General features: G+C 38.8%; 1 protein-coding gene across 1 annotated transcript in view; it reads right to left on the bottom strand.

Moving 5' to 3' along the window:
• Positions 1-20,243, bottom strand: part of NPAS3 (neuronal PAS domain protein 3) — a 711,295-nt gene that overhangs the window by 402,929 nt on the left and 288,123 nt on the right. The window contains exon 4 of the mRNA XM_008710429.2: positions 16,802-16,878. Coding sequence (XP_008708651.2) covers positions 16,802-16,878 — 77 coding nt within the window. The remainder of the gene's footprint in view (positions 1-16,801; positions 16,879-20,243) is intronic.

Genomic DNA, 20,243 nt, shown 5'->3' with positions numbered 1-20,243 from the left:
AGAGAGCTCAAAAGGACCATTACTGTGAGTAGGAAAGACCAACCTCTGAGTAGGAAAGGTGTGTAAATATGTGTGAGCCTTTGAGTTATAGCAAACTAAAAATTACAAAGCCAAGGCCCCACTTTTGGCTCTCCAGGCATGTCATTTGAGATCCTGGTTCCATGGTGGTTTCTTCACTTCCACATAAATGCTTCAATGTTAAGATTAAAGGACCTAAATCAAGGGGACCAAAGCAAGCCTGACTGCACACACTACATCAACAGGACTACCACAGGCATGGCCACACCCAAGACTGACAAAATACATTTAAGAATAACCTAGAGTGGGGGCGTCGGGGTGGCTCAGTCTAGATTTTGGCTCAGGTCATGATCTCAGGGGCACGGGGCCAAGGCCCGCTGCGGGCTCTGCGCTCAGCCCAGAGTCTGCCTGACCCTCTCCCTTTGCTCTTCCCCCCACTGGCACGGTCTCTCAAACTCTCAAAGAAAAAAGACCCAGAGTGTCATTAATGCTAAGAGTACATATTTTCTTCACAAAAACATCTAACTGCAAAAGAGAAATCAGAATACAGCTATATATACATAACATGTAATGATGTTCACCAGATTCCTATTAATGTCAGTCACTGCTGTCTATCACCTTGCAAAATCTGTGCGCTTCCCTAACATGTTTAAAGCTGAGTAAATGTTTATAACTTAACTGCAAAGTTATTAAAATAAAATAGAAGAAGCATAGCAATTCAACAAAAGTCCCCAAAGCTATTGATAAATAGGTTCCCAATACAGAGACAAATTAAAAAGAACGAACAACATAAATCATTCTTTTCTCCTACACCTATCCAGTTATCTATCAGGAATTGATGATTTCAATAAAGATAGAAGGTTACATAAACAAATAATTGAAATTGAAGGTAGAGATATAAATTGGCCCCCAGTGCTCTTGCCTATTGGTTATTCGTGTTCAAGATACTACCTTGAGATAACACGAAATAAACCTACCCTTTTCTCTTTTTAAGAAGGATCCTGGGGAAAGCAAGAGATGAAAATGTGAGTTGGTTATGCGGAGTCACTCAGCTTGCTATTGGGGAAATTATGATGAGATAAGAAAAGTACTTTCTGAAAGGCAAATACTCATGTTTTACGGACTTTAGTCTCATTTTTAACATGGAACAGGAAAAAGCTGTTTACTGTCAGTCTTAGATTTGTTAGCCATTTTTTCTGTGATAGAAGATGGACAACAATTCACAGGCAGATTTCAATCAGTGTCCTCAATCATTTGGTCCTCGTTTTCCTTGAGTGTTATCACACTGGCCAAGACATCATAATTACCTCCGTGTTCACGTGCGTGCACACACACTGATCCGCGGGTATATGCTCTTCACCGCCACCACCTTCCTCCAACGATGGCCATTCAGAAACGACTCGTGGGTGCTTAAAACCTATCACTCAGAGAGCCCAGGTTGGTCCTCTGAAAATTAGCTATCATAAGGCTACCATCACTGCTTTTGACAGCTGTCTTCGCAGAGACCCAGACATAGAGTTGTGCCTCTGCCTGTTCATGCCATGGTAGCTGTGTCAATTTGGATGCCGACTGCCGGCATAACCCGAGCAGATGCAGAACCCATATGTGCAACTCCAGATAAAATTTCCAAAGCACTGGCATCTGGATGTCAGCTTTTCTTTGCTGGCCCCACAGCTGAATGTTCTGCTAGACCTGATTGTTTCTCTGCTGGGGGTCAGTCTGCTACCACCCTGTCGTGTTCGTTGGCACTTCCTAGACTTCGGGGTATTTGAAAACAATAAACTAGATAATCCCCTCACACCGCAGCACACTGGGAATTTACCTATTTCGTCACTTTTGGGTGAAAGTCTTATCAAGGGAAATCTGAAAAAATACTGGTGCTATTTCTTAATTTTTTTTAATTAAAAAAAAAAAAAAAAGAAAACTCCGAAGATGAGACACAGAGAGGACAGGGTCTAAAACAGGTATAGGAAACCTTGTATTTTTGTGCACCAAGTTTCCAACAGGGAAAATTAGCATGACAAGAAAATGCACTATGGCAGATACATTCGTGCCAGTGTTTCTCGGCTTCTGCGGCAGCGTCCCCCACTGCACCAGAACAGCTGTGTGGCACGGGCACCTACCCCGAGAAAAAAGCCAAGGAGGGTCTTTATCTACACATCACTTCTTTTCACTTACTCCTTTGCAAATGAGCCACTGGATGAACGTTTTCTTCCAGGTGGGAGTCACAACATGAGAAAAAGAGATGCTTCCCGAGTGTGAATCATCATAGATTAAAAATTCTAAAGCCTTCCTCCAGGGAGAAAGAATAGCTTGATAATAAATTGACAGTGACGTGTCCTCCCGCTCATCTGTGCCAGCCTTCCCAAAGCAAAGACCCTCCCTTCTGTGCAGACCAAATCTACTCCTTTTTCAAGGGATGAACAGAGTCTCCATCCTGATCCCCAGTGAGTGGCCCATGCCTCAGTGAGGAAGAACGTGGAGAAATGAGCGTTGTTAGACAGTTATGAACGCCATCAATTAAATTTCTGGGTGATGAATGCAAATGTGCAACATATACTGACATTTCCGAGAAGAACATAAAATTGATAAGATTTAAATAAATATGGTACGATGATACGGTCTTTAAAACGCACAGAGAAACTTTAAAATAATGCTGGCTGCTGACTTCAGATTCAAGTGATTTGATCTCAAGCTCAGTTAAAATCCTAAAATCTGTCCCTTTTGTAGCAATTAAATTAAAATACAGAATTCAAACGCACATTTTCAAGGTTTTAGGTCTTTCATATCCTAAGGTGGGTGCTTTCATTTAAGAATGAAACTAACCGCTTTTATCAATGCCTGTATTTTGGTTAAAATGAACCTGTGCTACCAAGCATTTCACATGAAATAACTTAGATTTGGTATTGTGAACTTAGTCTATAAAACACAAGAACTCTCAGTCATGGCTATCTTACACACACAAACAGAAAACACGAAGGCAAACACAGCCAAGTACTCCCTCCATGATAACATGTGGATCTCAAGTTTATTTATTATTTTTTTAATATGCTGGAGAACAGCTGGCATATATTTTATTCCCAATATTGTCTTCTGGCAGAATGATTCATGTAAATAAAGTAGCAGATTACAACATGCTGGGAAAAGAAACATTTAGAAGGTTAAGTTTTTCCAGCTCTGAAAAACTCAAAAATAAAAATCACCCCTGGGTATCTGAGGAATGTAAAAGGCCAGTCAGTTCTTCAGGAAGTCTGACCACCTCTATTCCTCTGTTTAGTATTCTTCCTAAGTGCAATAATGCAAAGCCTTTAGAAGGAGTTGTCCTCTCTTTCAAAGGGGTCTGACTTGGGCACAGTTAATCATCACTGTGATAAAGCAATTAAAGGTATTCATAATTAGGACTAAACCAAATGTAAGTAATCGGAAAATTAAGGGGGAAATGACATTATGAGACTGTGTTTTCTTTAATGACCTCTTGGCTAAGAAGGACATTCTCACATCGAGTGCTTAGGGACTTGGGTGCATAACGCATTAACCCTACTAAGAGCCCGGCATGTAAATGTCTTCTTCGAGTGACAGCAATACACCTTGGAATCATTTAGTATTGCTGACTTCGTAATAACACCGCCCAAAACATAAGAAGCAATTAATGATCAATGGGCTAGAAGTTACATGCATTGTTTATGCAAATTCAAGTCATTCTACAAAAATACTGAGTACCTACTGAGCACACAACACGGTAGGGGACACAAAGATGAACAAGACAATGATTCCTATTTTCAAGTTGCTCACCAACCAGTAGGAGACACAGACACTATGACAACACTATAGAATTTTTTTTTCCCAAAAATACACATGGGCTTCTACATTCAGTCCACCTAAATGTGATCTCAATGTATCTAAATGGAGAATTTTTAAGTATATGAATGAAAGCTGGCCCTGAAAACGGTATCCCACTTCCTAAGTTTTAATTGTAAATGTAGTCACGGGAATTTTAGGTCCTGTCTCCAGATCTGCACCCATCATTCCAGATTAGAATGCAGAAATTTATTATAAATTCTTTGAGAGAAGGAATAACACCTGTTCTCCATCGCTGTATTTGCTGTGTCTTCTATATAGCAAGCCATGAATACTTGTTCAATATGAATACATTGAGGGTCTGTATTTTTCCTCTGAATTGGACCACACTTAAGAGGCTACGTTTTCTATGTCTTCTAGGTTTTAAAGAGTAATGGCCGATGATCTCAGTGGCAAAATCTGCCCCCCCCACATTCCCATCTCCCAATTGTAATAATTCAGAACAATCTCCAAGGATCAAGGAAACACACTAATAACTTAGATATTGATCAAATTAAATAATATATTCTCCCTTTGGACGAATGCTATGAGTTAAAGATCTCAAGGTGAATGTATATGTCAGTGGCAAAACTGGGATTTTTTTTTTAACTAAATGGATTTTAAACAGTTATTTTCAATGGATGTGACTAAGAAAGAAAATGCAGCATGTAGAAACCAGAAGAGTATTCTCTCCCACCTCTATTTTCATGTTAAGCATGGCACTCTTTGGGGAGAAATGACTTCGTGCTTTTTAAAGTTTCTGAAGTTTTTCTGAAAACCAGGCTAAACTCTTCCAACATAGTTGCATGAGAGTCTATTAGACACAGCTTTGTTGATGTGGCCTGAAATGATTCTGCTTGTCTTTCAGCCTCTGCAGGCTGTCCCAAGTCTCCATTTCTGTTAATGACCTATTGCTTCTGTCTGATTCAATACAGCCCACTGGCTATGGAAATGGCAAGTCTCAGCAGGAGACAACAAAATGGTCAGCAAACAGGGCTGAGCCATGTCATTTTCTTCAAATACTTTCCCAGGAATGAAATGACAAGCTTTAAAATGTTGTCTTCTGCTCAGGGCAAATATTTCTTTATTAAACAAAAGTACATGTCCTCTAGTTTCCATTCAACCCAGAGCTTAAAGTATGTCACTTGAAAAACTTCAACAGTACAATGATTTAATACCTAATATTTCCCTCATCATTCCTCTCTGTCTCTCTCACGTCCACTTCGGGGTTCCAACACCAGCTATGCCCATCACTAAAAGCTGTGGGTCCTTAGCAAGTCACTTTCCCACTCTGAACTTCAGTTTCTTCACCCTTAAATGGGAATGCTAACAGTACCTAATTCAAAAGACGGGCCAGGGGACCAACCGGGAAAATGCACAGAAGCAGCTGGCTCCGTGAGTTTCGGTCACACAGTGAGTCTCCATACGTGTGCGCTAATATACATTATTTCCCCCAAGCTTTGCATAGCTCTCTATGGCAAGTCTGCATCCATCCCAATTACTTGGTGCTTGGATCCAATTTTAACCATTCAGTTTTAGAGAATCCACAAGTTACTCTACGTTTCCAATGTTCTTAGCAGGAGGAGTCTTTTCCATACAAAGCTCCCTTTCTCACTTCAGTGAAATCCTTCGGCTACTCTAGTGAAGACGCAGCAGCAGCAACGACGGAGGCGTCCCACCAGTTTCGGGAGAGGACACGTCCTGAAGAGGGACTGCTGTATTTCAGCAATGTTTCCCCAACATAAACTCCTTCACTATATCGTAGTCTTCAAGTGAAGCCAGGTTAAATGATTATCAATTAGTTACCAGTCTGTCACATACTCTTTAGTAACCTTCCAGTACTGTGAATCATTTGATCTATAACAATCCAATTCCTTCTTAAAAAAAAAAAATAGCAATAATACAGCTTAGCTGTGAATCCAGTGAAACTCATCATTCAGCCAAGATAACTGGTCCCAATGCAAAGGACCAGGCGTGGGTACTTTATATTTAGAAAGACCCAACATTGTCTCCCAGAAGATTAAATGCTGTCTAAATTCTGGATTGGGCTTTTACATTCAGTTCACCTAAATGTGATCTCAAGAGAGGATACAGTTGATCTTACTATGCATTATTAAATAGTTACTGAGTTTTATCTCCTATGTGACTACAATTCTAAAAGTATAATTTAAAATGTCATTGAACTATCCTTATGGATTAAAGATGCAATTAAAATAGTCATTGATATTATCATTTGCCTTTGTATTTATGTAGAACTCACAGCCTTCCCACTTAGAAAAAAAAAAAAAGAAATTTCTGTTTCTTTAGGTCAATTCTACCCTTGGTCTAATCTCCACACCAGACTAAATTTCCTAAAACATTGTATTGCCCTAAAATGAAGGATGAGAGTGGATTATTGCCGAGGGCATTTTTCTGGTGGCCTAAAGGGTCACCTGCATTTTTTTAAATCTTTAGAAATAAGGGGAATAGCTGCTCTGACCTGACAGTTCCTGCAGCGGTCACCTGGCCTCATGGGAATTTGACGAGGCTCTTCTGCTTGGGTAATCCAACCATACACATTGTATTCATCCAGGGATAATAAATATTTATAATAATTTCACTAATTCACCCAAACGCTTTTCTCTCCCCCCCCCCAACAGAGGCAATATAACACTGTATGGCTTTTTCTTCTCTTAGGCAGGGTACTATTCTGCTGTTACCAAATAACACAGTCTCACGGATTCCTTACCTTGCAATCCTAAATCATCAGATCCTGAATTGGCAAGGGTCTGGAAGTTAACATTCATAAGACACTAGGAGACCTAATAAAAACAGCGGGAGTCCTGGGGCCCTGGAACCTCTGACCCAGCTCCCGGGCCGGCCCGCAGGTGTGTGCCTGCCTGCAGTAGAGAGAGAATGGAGCCCAGTAGTAATCCCTGTACCCTCCAGCAGGACCCCTATAGCTCCTTCTTATTACTAGTGCCTACAGATATTGCTGACTGCGGTCTTTTAATAGACATAGTATTACCCAAGTCTGGCTCGGAAGAAAACCACTTGCCAACATGTATCAGCCACAATGTGCTGTGTAATTTCCCTCTTGAAATCAGCCGTTCCTTCCACAAAAGGACAAGGATCACAATTTCATCTCGGCTGATTTACAGAAAGTCGAATGTACAAAGGGAAACAGACGTCTGAGAGTGAGAAATACTTGTTTTTTTATTTACTTGGTCTTTCGTGGTTGCATTTTTTTGACTTTTCAACATTTCCTCCTTTGTTTTTTTTTTTTTTTTTTTTTTTTTTACTTTGTGCAGTTAGTAAGGGATATTTGACCGCATACAGGTGCACACATGCATGCACACAGAGGGCCAACTACTTATGGAAGATTCTTCGGTAATAATCTTCCTGACTTCAAAAAGCTAGTGAAGTAGACTACAGATGTGACATTATAGTATAGTAATTGTTCAATTATGTGTTCAATTTAGCTTTTATTGTATTTAGAGATTTTTTTAATATCTTAAACTAATTTTGATTCAATTCTTCAGAGCCAGACTTTCCCCCAAGTGTTTTGCAGGATCCTAGCGTTCCCCCGGTGCTCACAAGTGTCTGCAATCAGCTTAGTTTGGGAAACAAAGCACATCATCACCCCCACCCCCACCCCCACCGCACCCCTGCAAATCTTTCCTCAAAGCCAAAGGCTCACAGAATCCAAAAGGCTTGTGAGATTCTGGAAACTCAGATGAGAAAGCAACCCTGCCCATATTGACTGTGTTTTGGTTCCCTGATAAATGATAATGAGCTGGTGCCACTCTATTCTGTCATTCATAGCTGAGGCCGGTAACAAGAATATAATGTTTACTACCACCAAGGACTATTCTACAGCCTGAAAGAACACTGTAATATGGCCCAGATTTGCAGATATCTACATGCATCAGGAAATTATTCATATTCATATTTGACACATAACCCTAAGATTTGCTAAGACCTCTGTCCACTTTGAAAATGGAAAGTATAATTATCCTTCTGTTCCAGTTTAATCTCCAAATAATGCAGCAACCCTTAGCGCCTGAGAAAGAATTAAAGATAGTTTTCCATACCTTGGAAGCAATCTTCCTAACAGCAGGCTCCAAACAAAAGCTGCCCAACCACAATATTGCTCCTCTTCTTCTTCCCCGACCTCTACCATATGGGACCCACGCTACAGAACACCTATGTCCTAGGGAGGCCAGGACCCTCAAAAACTCCCACAGACATGAACACCAGACTTAAAAGGGTATGTGTGGTTGGGCTAAGGGGGCGAAGTGTGTAATTATGAGTTTGTAGCCCCAGGAAGCGCTCGTGGACCAGCCCCCAGCTGGAGAATCAGATTTCCACCTGTTACTTCAGGGTGCAGCCCAGGGGCCCAACTTTTGTTGAATACTCACGGCACACCAGGCACTTGCATGTAGTGTCTCATCTAACTCTTACAGTAGTGTAGGAGGTAATCACTACCACCTCGATTTGGGGGTGAGAAAACTAAGGCTTGGAGAGAGTACAAATAAATTGCCCAAATCTACATAATTAAGATCAGGAGTTCAAACCCAGGTATAACTGATTCCAAACCCTCTCATCTGAGTTACACCAAACTGCGTTGGTCTGTTTTGTTATCAGTCTTCTCAACTCTTACTGGGAATGCGGAGAGAGAAAATCATGACTCATCTTTGTATCTCAGTATTTTCTCCACTCTCTGATGCAAATACGGCACTCAGTAAATATTTACTGAATTGAAGCCTAGTATTTTTAGATTGATTGTCTCATTTTCCTAGATCCTGGCTATCTCAGATAATTTTGTGGCTAGAGAGCCCTCACTATTAGCGCTAGTTCTAGTCACGTGGCTTTCCTCCACAGGAACAGTCACCTCAAACCCCCCCCCTCCCCCACACCTCTCCTACTGCTTCTCAGTGAAGGATGCCATATGTCTATTCTGCAAATCAAAGTTAGTAAGGTATGCGAAAACCCGAAGGGATATGTATGTACCTGCCACACAGATACATATACCACCATGAAAATCCTTCCAGGAAGTATTCCCTTCCGCTCTTGATGTGGACAGGTGTCCTTTCTGGCATAAGAGATGACAGATGTTGGGCAACATACATGAGAAGAATCCTATGTACACTTCAGTGTCTCCTTGACATAATTTGCAGCAAAGAATGATGACTGCTTTTACCTTTTAGTTCTTCTGGACTTCTGACTGGCTGTTCATTCCCACTTTTCTAAGCAAATCGAGGAGACTGTACAGTATGAGAAGAGTAATGGCATATCCCATTTTGGTTCAAAGGAAATGTTGATACTGGAGTCCCTTCATAAACTCTACTTTTTCTAGTTGCTTCTAGGTTGCTAATGAGATTGTTCTGACAACTCCTTTGGTTGTTCTGAGAATGATTTTTCACTCTCAAGGTGAAAATATATTCTTACCTCCAAATTTAAAATTTTTATTGTGAGCCAGTTAGTATATACTACCAAATATATAATATGTAAACAGATAACTGATGTTGTGTCCAATGAAAATATGTATCTTGCTTTTAACCTGAGAGGATTAAGAAAGTTCCTGTATTCTGATATCGGTAACGATACTGATAAGCATTAACAGTTTTCCTCAGAACCTTGGGTATTCTGGACTACCCAACATACAGACAACTACTAGCAGACACTTAAACACATTCCATATATCAGGCTCCAGACTAAGCACTTTTAACCATACTATCTCCTTCAATCCTCACAACATGCCTGTCAGGAACATTTTTACTACTATTTTTTCCATTTTAAAGATGAGGAAATGGAAGCTTAGGGTGAGAGACTGTTCTAGGTCCACAATGTTACTAAGTGAGCAAATTGGGATGTGAACTCAAGTTGGCTAGATGCCAAAAATCCATGCAACAGAAGAATCTGCCACACTCTACCCTGCGTCTAGAGAATGTGGGTGTAAACCGACCTGGGAACACAGAGGTGAGAGGAGGCCCTAGCTCTGGGGCTCCGGGGCTCACTACTACTTTGCTAAGAACTTTTTTTTTTTTTTGCTCATTTATTCACCAGATATTTCTTGTGCATCTATTATATGAAGGACTGAAATTTTACACTTGGAATATTCTAGTATTAGCGCCTGTTCTGGCCCACCTCTAAAGGAGACAGGAAACTTATACTACATTTAATGGGATTTGACCTTTTCAGAGAAAAGTTTCAAGAGTTATTTTTCCAAAGTGTGGCAAATCAATAGCCCTAATGTTTCCTACGTTTTTTTAACATACAATGAGGCAAAGCAGCAATGATTTTTTAAAGGACAAGTTTTAAACTTTCACAACCATAAAATATTTTCTCATCCTCAATCACGAATATGATATTATAGACTTGTTAATTTTGAATAAATTACTTTTTCCCTTAAAATGCAATGCTAAGGCAATAAAGTATTGTGAAATAATACTTTGGCCATCAACCTCTGTGTGCTTCAAGTTTTTCAATTTTGAGGATGGAGATCTTGATAAAACACACATTCTTTGGTTAATGTGAAGACCCGTAAGCTAATCCTTGGCAAACCAAACTGAGATTCTCCAATGAAACCAATTTCCTAAGTATAAAACATTAATCTAGATAGGAAATACATGCAAGGGTCAGAGCGACGCCTGCTTCGTCACAGCCCAGCAACTTCAATGACAGGCACGTTGCAGGTAGGGGACCCAGCTGACTCCTCTAATGTTCAGTTGCCAAATTAGATAAAGGACAGACACATCTCTTTTATAAACCCTCTTTCAAAAAAGTTATGATTCATTCATAGATGTATTTCAGTTTAAACTCAGGTCAGTTTCTCATAGAAGTTGTGAATTAGCTTCCAACATTAAAAACATTTTCCTATCACTGCCGATATCTTATTTGAGGTAAGGAAGTGAGACAGGTGAACAATAGAGTGAAGAAATTTCTACTTCTCTTTCTTTTCTTTTTAAATAAAAACACTGTAAACCTTACTTCCAATTGTTTTACAGCTCAATTGATAAGGTGTGCTCCTTTTTTTTTTTTGTTCAAGAAAATTTAAAAGCAACTAATTTAAATATGCAAAATTATCTTGAGTTGTTCATACAAGTGAACTTAAAAGCCGTGCAACACAGGAAAATTAAGTAATTATGCCTCCAAGTTATTTACTGCAATTAAGCTCATTTATCATATGCAAATTAGTGCAAACTGGTCTCATTAGTTACTAAATTACTCAATATGAGCTGAACAATGTAGCACTCCAGTTTGTAATGAAAAATCCCTGTAGAGGCAAGCAGTATCAATTAAGCTAATTTGCATATGCAAATATATTCACTAACTTTCTCTTTTTCTATATTTAGTTTTACATTTTCTTACCATTCTGGATCACGGAGGGACGATAGGGTTGCTCACCTTTCTCTCCTTCCTCTATCACAGCTAAAGAATACCTCTATTATTTGAAGTTATTGTATTTTATTTTAGCATTGATATCCAGCAGGATGCCACTTTGCCAACAAGGGCCACCAGGAGTAAGACTATGCAACGTCCTAGAGATATTCATTTCTAAGTTCCAATAAAATAATAAATAAGGGTGAAATTCCAATTCATCAATGAAATGGACAACAAACTTGAACATTATCACTCTCTTTCAGAGAAGTCTTTTAAAAAACACTGTCATCAAATGTAAAATGAATGTTGGCTTGGCTAACCAGTATCTTAAATAAAATAATTTGGATCTTGTACTAGTCAGCTTTGGAGCTGTTTTAGGTATTATTCACTTTGTTTTGTCCAGATGTTTGAATTGTACTTGTCAACCTTTTATTTTTCTCTTGCTGATTCAAGGAGATGCTGAGAACAACACATTTGGCATTCTCTACCCCCAACCTCAACATGGTTATAAGTAGCTTCTTCTGCCTACAGAGCTCATGCACTTTCTCTAAAGAATCTTTTTCTGAGTCTTCAACAACTGAATGGGTCTCAGAGACAGGAGCAGGACTGTGACTAGAAATACTTGAACAATGACAAAGATATAAAATGTCACAAGATACTATTTGTTTTCCTCATTACATCAACTACAAATCTTTAAATATTTCTGGTGGGGAACCTGTATGTTTTTCTCTGACAATAATTCTGCAGGACCAAAGTAGTATGCAGACAAAGGCGTCACGATTCCAGGACATGTCCTTAACCAATCTTCACAATGTGATTAATAATGGAACCAGAAATTGCAAGGTAAACCTTGATCTGATCCCAAACCAAATCCGATCCCTTGTTTTTAAACCTGGGTCCTTCTTTCACTTGAGATAGGACTCTACTCTGTATTCTATGGCTGAGGTGTTGAGGGAAAGAAAAGCCTCTTGATGAAAATCTGACATTTCACTGAGAAATGGTGTCATGCATCTCACCACACAAATATCAGACTACTTTGCCTATCAGATAGAAAAACAGCTGAGTGCCCTTGAGTGCCCTTCCTTCCCACCATTTTAGGTAAGTACATACCTTAATTAAACTGTTCTGCTAAGGCAATGGCTATATCTGTGTCTTCTCCAAGAGGTTTGTTCTACCAATAAATGAGTCTTGCAAAAACAGCTCCCTAGTTTTGCCGGGGAAGACAAGCATTCGCGTAACCATTGTGCCCAGCCTTTGCTGATCAACTCTGAGTCAAACAAGCTCAAGTGTTATAATCCTATGATGTATTTGATGGTTCTCCCTTGGTCTGCCTGCAGGATTCTCCTGCAGTTTGGGGCTTAAATGTTCGAAGAGCAGTGCAAAATGTCTTAATGCTCAGCAATAATGCAGAGACAATGACACAGACGTAGGAGGGTTCATGCAATACAGTCGAGTGCAAACTGACATGCGGATATCATTATCTCCCGTTAGGGCATTTCTTAAAGAATATTATTTTTATTCTCCCAAGTCAGCTTAAATAATAAAACATGTGCGTACTTATTATGATTGCATTCATCTAGCTCACAAAATGTCATTTATTTTAATATCCACAACTAGTTATGGATAAAGACCATCCTTCAATCACTTTGTAAGTATGTAGTAGTTGTGAGTACTGATATGTATTACACGTCAGTAATATAACATACACATATCGGTAGTTCACCATAATATGCTGACAATGAATACAAACATAAACCTTAAAAATCTTCCGTATACCAAGTCTGATTTGTTTTGTTTTAACACCTGTGAGTACAGTAGCATTGCTATGGAGTATGCAAAAACAATACTGCAATTTTATGTAACAATTATGTAAGCATTATTTACAGAAAGAAAAAAAACCTTAAAACCTTCTGCTAAGGGCATGCAAATAATTAAAGCACTCCATTCATAAATCTACACCTAAGGGGAAGTCATTCCACTAGTTAATTTTACGAGTTATGAAGATGATATTTGTTACTATTTTGTGTTTCATTAACTTTGATAAGCAAAATATGAATATTCTATCTGGTCTCTAAGTTGGGAAAGTAAACGTAAGCAACACTCATATTTTTTGGTATTAAGGAAGTCATGAAGTGGGAAAAGCAATGCCCTGAGAGAGCTTTCAAAGCAGGAAACAGATTACTGCTTAGTCACATATACTGTATTCAGGAAAGATCCCACATAATGACCTAAAGTTCTTGGATTTTTTTTTTTTTTAGCTTGTTGCAAAAAGCACCACTTCTAATCCTGACCCCTTGCCCTTCTTCTCCTCATCCGACTAATAAAAGTCAAAGAAGAATAAAGTGAACTAAAATGCCTTGACTCAGTCCCAATGCATACACTCCACAATCCAGCAGTTGCAAGGCTGGTATCACTTGAACCCTCAACTCTCCTGCAGAAGACACCTCCATCTTGAAATTCACGCCCGAAACAGCTACAGATTCACTGGGGCTACAGTACTAGTCACAGTCATTAAAGAAGTTTCCATGTGAATGATATGACTGGTAGCCCCGGAGCTGCCCAGGGCACAGCCCAGCTGATGACCTTGCCTACATACACTGGTACTAGGCCATTAAATTGGAAAATGACTTTGCAACAGTTGATTTTATATTGATAGAATCACCATTAAGTTAAATGTTCCCCATCTCAGCAAAAAGAAGTCAAATTTCAAAGGATATGCCAAATTTCTTATATATTCCTTAGAGAATACATGGCTAATAAGATACATGTAGTAAAAACACATAGTGCAGTAAACAACATGGATGAAGCAAAAATTAAGGAGTCTATCTTCATCCCTCACCGTGAACTCTCTACACCAAAGGGTCCTTAGCCCACTCTCCCATGAAACATCACTGGGGACACAGGTAGGGAAGCATGGCACTTGGTGCAGAGAGGTCACAGGCATTTTCTGAGTTCCACCCTGGTGTTCAGAACTGATCTCTACCTTATCCTCCAAGTTCCACATTTCCCATACCTACCATGCTGACTACACGGGTTTTTATCAGATATTTGCAACTGAAGGAAGGAGAGGAGAGAGGGAAGAAAAAATCCATCCGTGTCCCCATGAATCAACAGATTCCATCATGAACCCTCCTGAAGGAAAATATGGAAACCATCTTATGCTTTCAGACCACTGAGATATTGCTGAATGTGGTATAGACAGGGTCTATGGGCTCAAGAGTCCCCTGCAAGGAAGGAAGAAAACTGCAAGCTTAGAGAAGTCTCTTCTTGTTACTACCATTTCCCAACCCCTTCCTATTCAAAATTCTAATATTTCACTCAGAGGAGCATACACCTCTTCCCACACTGTAACTACTGGTATTAGAATCAAATGATAAGAAATTCTAATTTCAGTGACAATTTCAAGATTATCTGGTACAACCATACTGGAGGCCTGACTTTCTTGAAAGCATCCCTACCAAAACATATATACCTCCCCTTAGAGACAAAGACTTTGAACATACTCCAAATGTGAACAGCCCCATTTAGTTTTCTTGAAGGACGGTGACTTTTTTTATCCCTTTCTCTCTTCCACACTCTGAGGCCACACAGAATGTACCTAATCCTTTTTTCACATGAGGTATTCGAAATAGAGAAAGGACATTAACATCCTTTTTAAATCCCGTGTTTTCCAAACTAAACTTCACCAAACCCTTCATCCACTCCTCATGTGACATGATTTCTAGTTCCCACACCAGTTTTGTTATTCTATTCTGAATGACATCTAGTTGTCTACATTTCTCTTAAAGTGTGTTGTCTAAGTTGGGTGTGACCGATCTCAGGAGCAGAAGAACTCAGCAGCCTCATTCTAGAGTCCCCATTCTCTCAATGACACCAACTGTTGAACTGACATTTGGAAAAACCATTACATACTCTACTTACATTAAGCTTATGTTCAATTCAAACTCCTAAGTTTTGTGTTTTAAATTGGTTTCAAATTCTTGCAGCTCCTAAGTCACCCTTCCTTGAGGACTCTGGACTCAAATTCCAGAATGAATTGAGAGGATAATAATCTGAGGCTACTGTTTGGACCATTTCTTTCACTGACTAAGTCTTACGCACTGAATGCTTCAGAATATAAACCAGAGTCATCCTGAATCACAGCAGAATTTAACAATATATATACAGCATGGCTCCTACAAAACTTATAAAGGAGATTCTGAGCAAAGTGTGTACAGGAAAAAAGAAAATAAAAATTTGAGGATCTAGGAAGAAATATTCTTTCTGTAGCCCTGAAACTGATCTACTGCCAAGGTAACTCAAAATGTTGTGTGCATGACAGAATAGCAAATCCCCAGGTGTACTTCAATAAACACCAGTTATATAAGAACTTAACGGATATTAATGGAGAAATGGCAAACATCAGAATAAACAAAAATAAACCAAGTAAGGCTGCTCAGGGCCTTAATTTTGCAAATATGAATTGTGACACCTCAGACCTAATGAATCATCAAAATTGTTTCGAAAGGCTGTTAAAAATCATCAATTTCTGGACCTCACCCTGAAGATTTGGATTTAGTAAGAATGTGTCCTTCAAACAAGTGTCTCAGAGGATTCTGAAGCTGCCAACTCACGAACCAGCTCAGAGAATCACTGGGATTTGACCACAGAGAATCTGAGGCTAACAGTTTTTCTGAGTACATATCGTCAGAAATAATATGCTAGATCCAATGAGAAGTGTAGCCAACCTTATTTTCCAAATAAGGCTCTTAACTATCCTGAACATCTAATTCCATATTAAAAATGTATCTGACATAGTTTTAAAAAAAGAAAAAGAAAAGAAAAAGCAAGCTTTGGCCATGTCATCGTTTGTCCTGGAAGCAGAAACAATGTAGGACAATTACCCCCGGATATGTCCAAGTCACAGCAAAGTTGTAAGGAAAAAATTTTTTTGAGTAAGTGACATGCAGGGTTTGGGATGAATCTTGTCTAGGACTAAATGACCGCAGTTCCATCCTGGTAACCCTCACATTACTTGTCATGGAATTCATTGGAAAAATCAATTATGATTATTTGTCTCCTTTTACTTAAAAATATACTTTAAAATTTCATTCTGAGAAAGCTTGTAATTTGGGGAGGCAAACGTTAAGATTGAAAGCGCTTATGAATACAAACTCAAGCAAAGAACAACTGAAATTTGGCAGCACATAAAAATGTCACATTACTGTCACAACAAAATTTTGCTCTTCCAAAAACAATATATAGCTCCAAAGACACACACATATATTCACTTACAAATGCAGCACACACACCATCATTCTGGGAACAGCCAGCTACTATACATTGCACATCAACTGAATAGTGCAATTTATCTCAATTATTACAGCACAAATAATACTTGCCCTCCCTTTCTCATTAATATTCTCTCAAGGGATGGCTTTCTAAAAAGAAAAAAAATAAATTCATAAGAATTTCATAATTCCAAGATAAAACAACAGTATTCATACACATAGCCGATATCTAAAAATATTTTTTAAATAAAGACTAACCACGTGAATTTTTCTTAGCAAAACATAAGCAAGCTTCTTTCTCTTTTAGTTACCTGCAAAATGTGACTTCCCAAATGTGCTTCGAATACTTCAATGGCCAGTGCACTGGGGCTTCTCCTTCGTTGTGCACCTATAACTTATTAAAAAACAAAGAAGAAGAAAAAGAAAAAAAAAGAAAGAAAGAAAGAAAGAAAGAAAACAAATTAAGTTGGAGCTCTGATTCACACCTTTAACTTATTTTCCCACTAACTACACATCACTAGATGGTTACTACACCAAAGAGCTCTGAAAGAAACACAGCCCAGGGTTCATTTTGATTCTGAGTTGCCTGAGCAAAAGCAGAGACGAGGCTAAATTTTCGATTCAGAATATTAAGTTTTGCAAACATGAAAAACTACATCCAGACTTTTTCACTTTCACATGTGCATTTTGGACTGTGTTTCCTACACTGGAGCAAAACCATACATGTTTACGTTCCTTTAAAATAAATTAGCGAACTGTTTTCCTTAAAATGGAAGATTTGTTATTTTTAAAGCATACTTTAACTGCCTGCCCACGTACTCCACCCCCCCAACCCTGCCAAACCCCCCAGGATCTAAACCTTTCATATCTTCTAGGCTAGGAAAAAGCAAATAGGACAATTTTTTTTTAAGTTCTAATGCAATAACTTTATCACAATTTAATAAGCACAACATGTCGGATAAGAGATTCTCATTAATGACTGTTTGCACTAGTGTTAAGTGTCTCAGGATGGCTGGATTTCATATTTACTGAACACTCATGTGTAACTATTCCTACAGGACCTACCAGAAGCCCAGGTAGACTCTGGCCTCGCACGTGCCTCAGCAGGGAAGTGACTGGTTTCTCATCTGAATCCTCGGGTTCTCCTACTGACTTACGGTCTGTCCTTTCCTTCCCAGCAGACCCTCCATCTGTTGTCTGCAGGCCCCTTACCCAAGGAGCCTCCACTAACCCTTAACAAAAATGAGTTTAATGCAGGGTATTTGTGGGATCCAGGATCGAGGGTCTTTCCTTTACTAATTTTCTTTGGCACGAGGTCACCATTTGCTTTCAAATTGGTGCTGGGTATTTTTCCTTTTTTTTTTTTTTTTAAAGCTCTCAAACATAAAAATCTGCCTTATGGTAACTTCTGGGAGGAAATATTTAGATCTTTCCCTTATTTCCAACAAGTAAATTCCCCAAGTTTTCCTTGCAAATTTTATTATAAACCTCTACCTTCCTCAAACCACCACAGTATGAATTGAAATAAAACCGAAACCCCACTTTCTTACTTCTAAAAACATTTTCAGCTAGTTGACAAGAAAATTCCAGCAAAATGCTGCTGGGGTAATTCTGCTTCATTTCAGTTACTCAGTCAGTTGGATCCCTAGCTTAGTAGGGATTATAATATAAACGTACTTATGGTTATTGTGCTGTGCACAAGTAGGCAGTTTACCCCTGCAATTGTGAGTTTGTGTCTGCAATGTCTGAAAGGCACTTGGAAAATAGCATGAGTGTTAAGTATCATTATGACTGGCAAGAGGAAATAAAAGGGGCATTTTTTTTCAATGGGAAAATTTATAAAATATAATTGAAGAGTGATTATTATCAAAGAATATTCCAGCTGGAAGGGATCTTAGAACTCTCTATTTGAACTTCCTCATTTGCTTCAGAAGCAAAACACACAATAATTTTAAAATAGAAAAAAATCAGTTTTCTATCCTAACATTAATCTTTACTGTAAGTATAGACTCGAGATTTTTAAAAATTTAATATTCAGATATATTTAAGATACTACTGCTGTGTGTGTATGTGCACATTTCTGATTAATTTCCTATTCTAACATGCACATTACTCCCTTCAAAACTCCTTTGGCATTTTTGATAATGCAGCTGTCTTGCTGAATACTGTTTTCAGTTTCTAGAGTGTTAATTGCACATTATGGTAGCTTGGTGTGAATGATCCCACATGAATAAAATCTGCAGTCTTTTTTTTTTTTTTTTTTTTTTTTAAGATTGTTGTGGGGAGCTTCTGGGAGGGAAGGGAGGGAGTTGAAAAACTTCAAAAGTGTCCACTCTTTCTGAGGCAGTAATTAGGATCCAGAAAGCTCCTTATTAATAATAGTTCATCATTTGTGGGCATTTCAGGACTTCCAATTTTGAGATTCAAAATAAACCACTGCACTTCACAGAAGAAATGGACTTGTTTTGGAGAACACAGACTGTTCTACAAAAAGCTGGATTAAGAGGAGGCCAGGAGAGCAAGAGCCACCAACCTAGAGAGGACCCTAAAACATCACGGCAAATATAAGGAGCATTTTATTTACTAGGAGGCCCAAGAGGCATGCTCCAGTAACAACAGATGGCAGCCCAACTGCCTTCTGGAAGCACAGAACATTGACTTCAGTGGGGGGGCTTACAGGGGTTATTCAAGCCTGGCCACTGATGGCCTTTCTTTTCCTGCCTTTTCTTCACTTGGGGCTCAGGCTATTCTCTTAAGTAAATGCTGCAAATGCATAAATAATTAGGAATTTTATTTTTAAAAAAATGTATTCGTCAGCCTGGGGACCCCATACATCTTCATCAGTTGTTCATCCACGAGCCCGACCTGCCTAGTCACTCTTGTTTGTTCCTCAGATCCTCCAGAAACTGGAGTGTGCATCCCAGTACACGCTAGCGGCACACACAAGTGTCTTGTAAGTGGTTTCGTGCTACTCTATTCAATGGCATTTTTATGGCACTGGAACTTCTCTTGATTTATATGTTTTGCACTTATGCAGGTGATGTGGGGCTGTAATGACAGTTCCTAATTTTACAGCCAACATAAATATGTTAAACAGGAGCCCATTATGCCCGTGGTAGAAACCCAGCTCTGGCTCCGGCATTATTGGTAACGAAGAGATGTTAAATATGCACTTCTTGCCTTGTACGTTTTATCCTATCGCATTTGGGGAACTGAGACAATCACCCGGTCACTCAGGAACAATGCAGGTTGAGTTATTTTGTGGCTCTGTTTCCCTCATGAGGTCCATCATTTTCAGAAAAAGAATACACTGCTTATGAAGCACTCTCCGATTTTTGTTTCATCTCATCTACTGACATCATTTCATGTATTTGTTCGGTTAAAAGAACACTAAATTGAAATCTAAAGAACACTAATTAAATTGACCAAAAAAAAAAAAACCCAAAAAACAACATGTTGCTCAATAAATGGAATACGTAATCTCTTATCTGTGGCGGGTATGTCCCTAACTCACTGACAGTAAGATGTTAAGAACTGTGGAAGTTGAACAGCTTATACAAACTGTTAAAAGCAAATAAAATAATACAATAATTCAACTTCAAATGTGATTCAGTATTTACTGAGTACCAACTTGAAGCTGAAAATTGCTAACAACTGTAGGTAGTTACTGTAGGTTACCTACAATTACTATAGGCAACTGGGGTTTTAAAACCTAATAAACAGTCCCCCCCAAATTTTAAGCAATTCAAAACA

Source organism: Ursus maritimus, unplaced genomic scaffold, assembly GCF_017311325.1.
Source record: "Ursus maritimus isolate PB19 unplaced genomic scaffold, ASM1731132v1 scaffold_36, whole genome shotgun sequence".
Taxonomy (NCBI): Eukaryota; Metazoa; Chordata; class Mammalia; order Carnivora; family Ursidae; genus Ursus; species Ursus maritimus.
The sequence above is the reverse complement of the archived record's forward strand: the minus strand, read 5'-3'. Positions and strand labels throughout refer to the sequence as shown.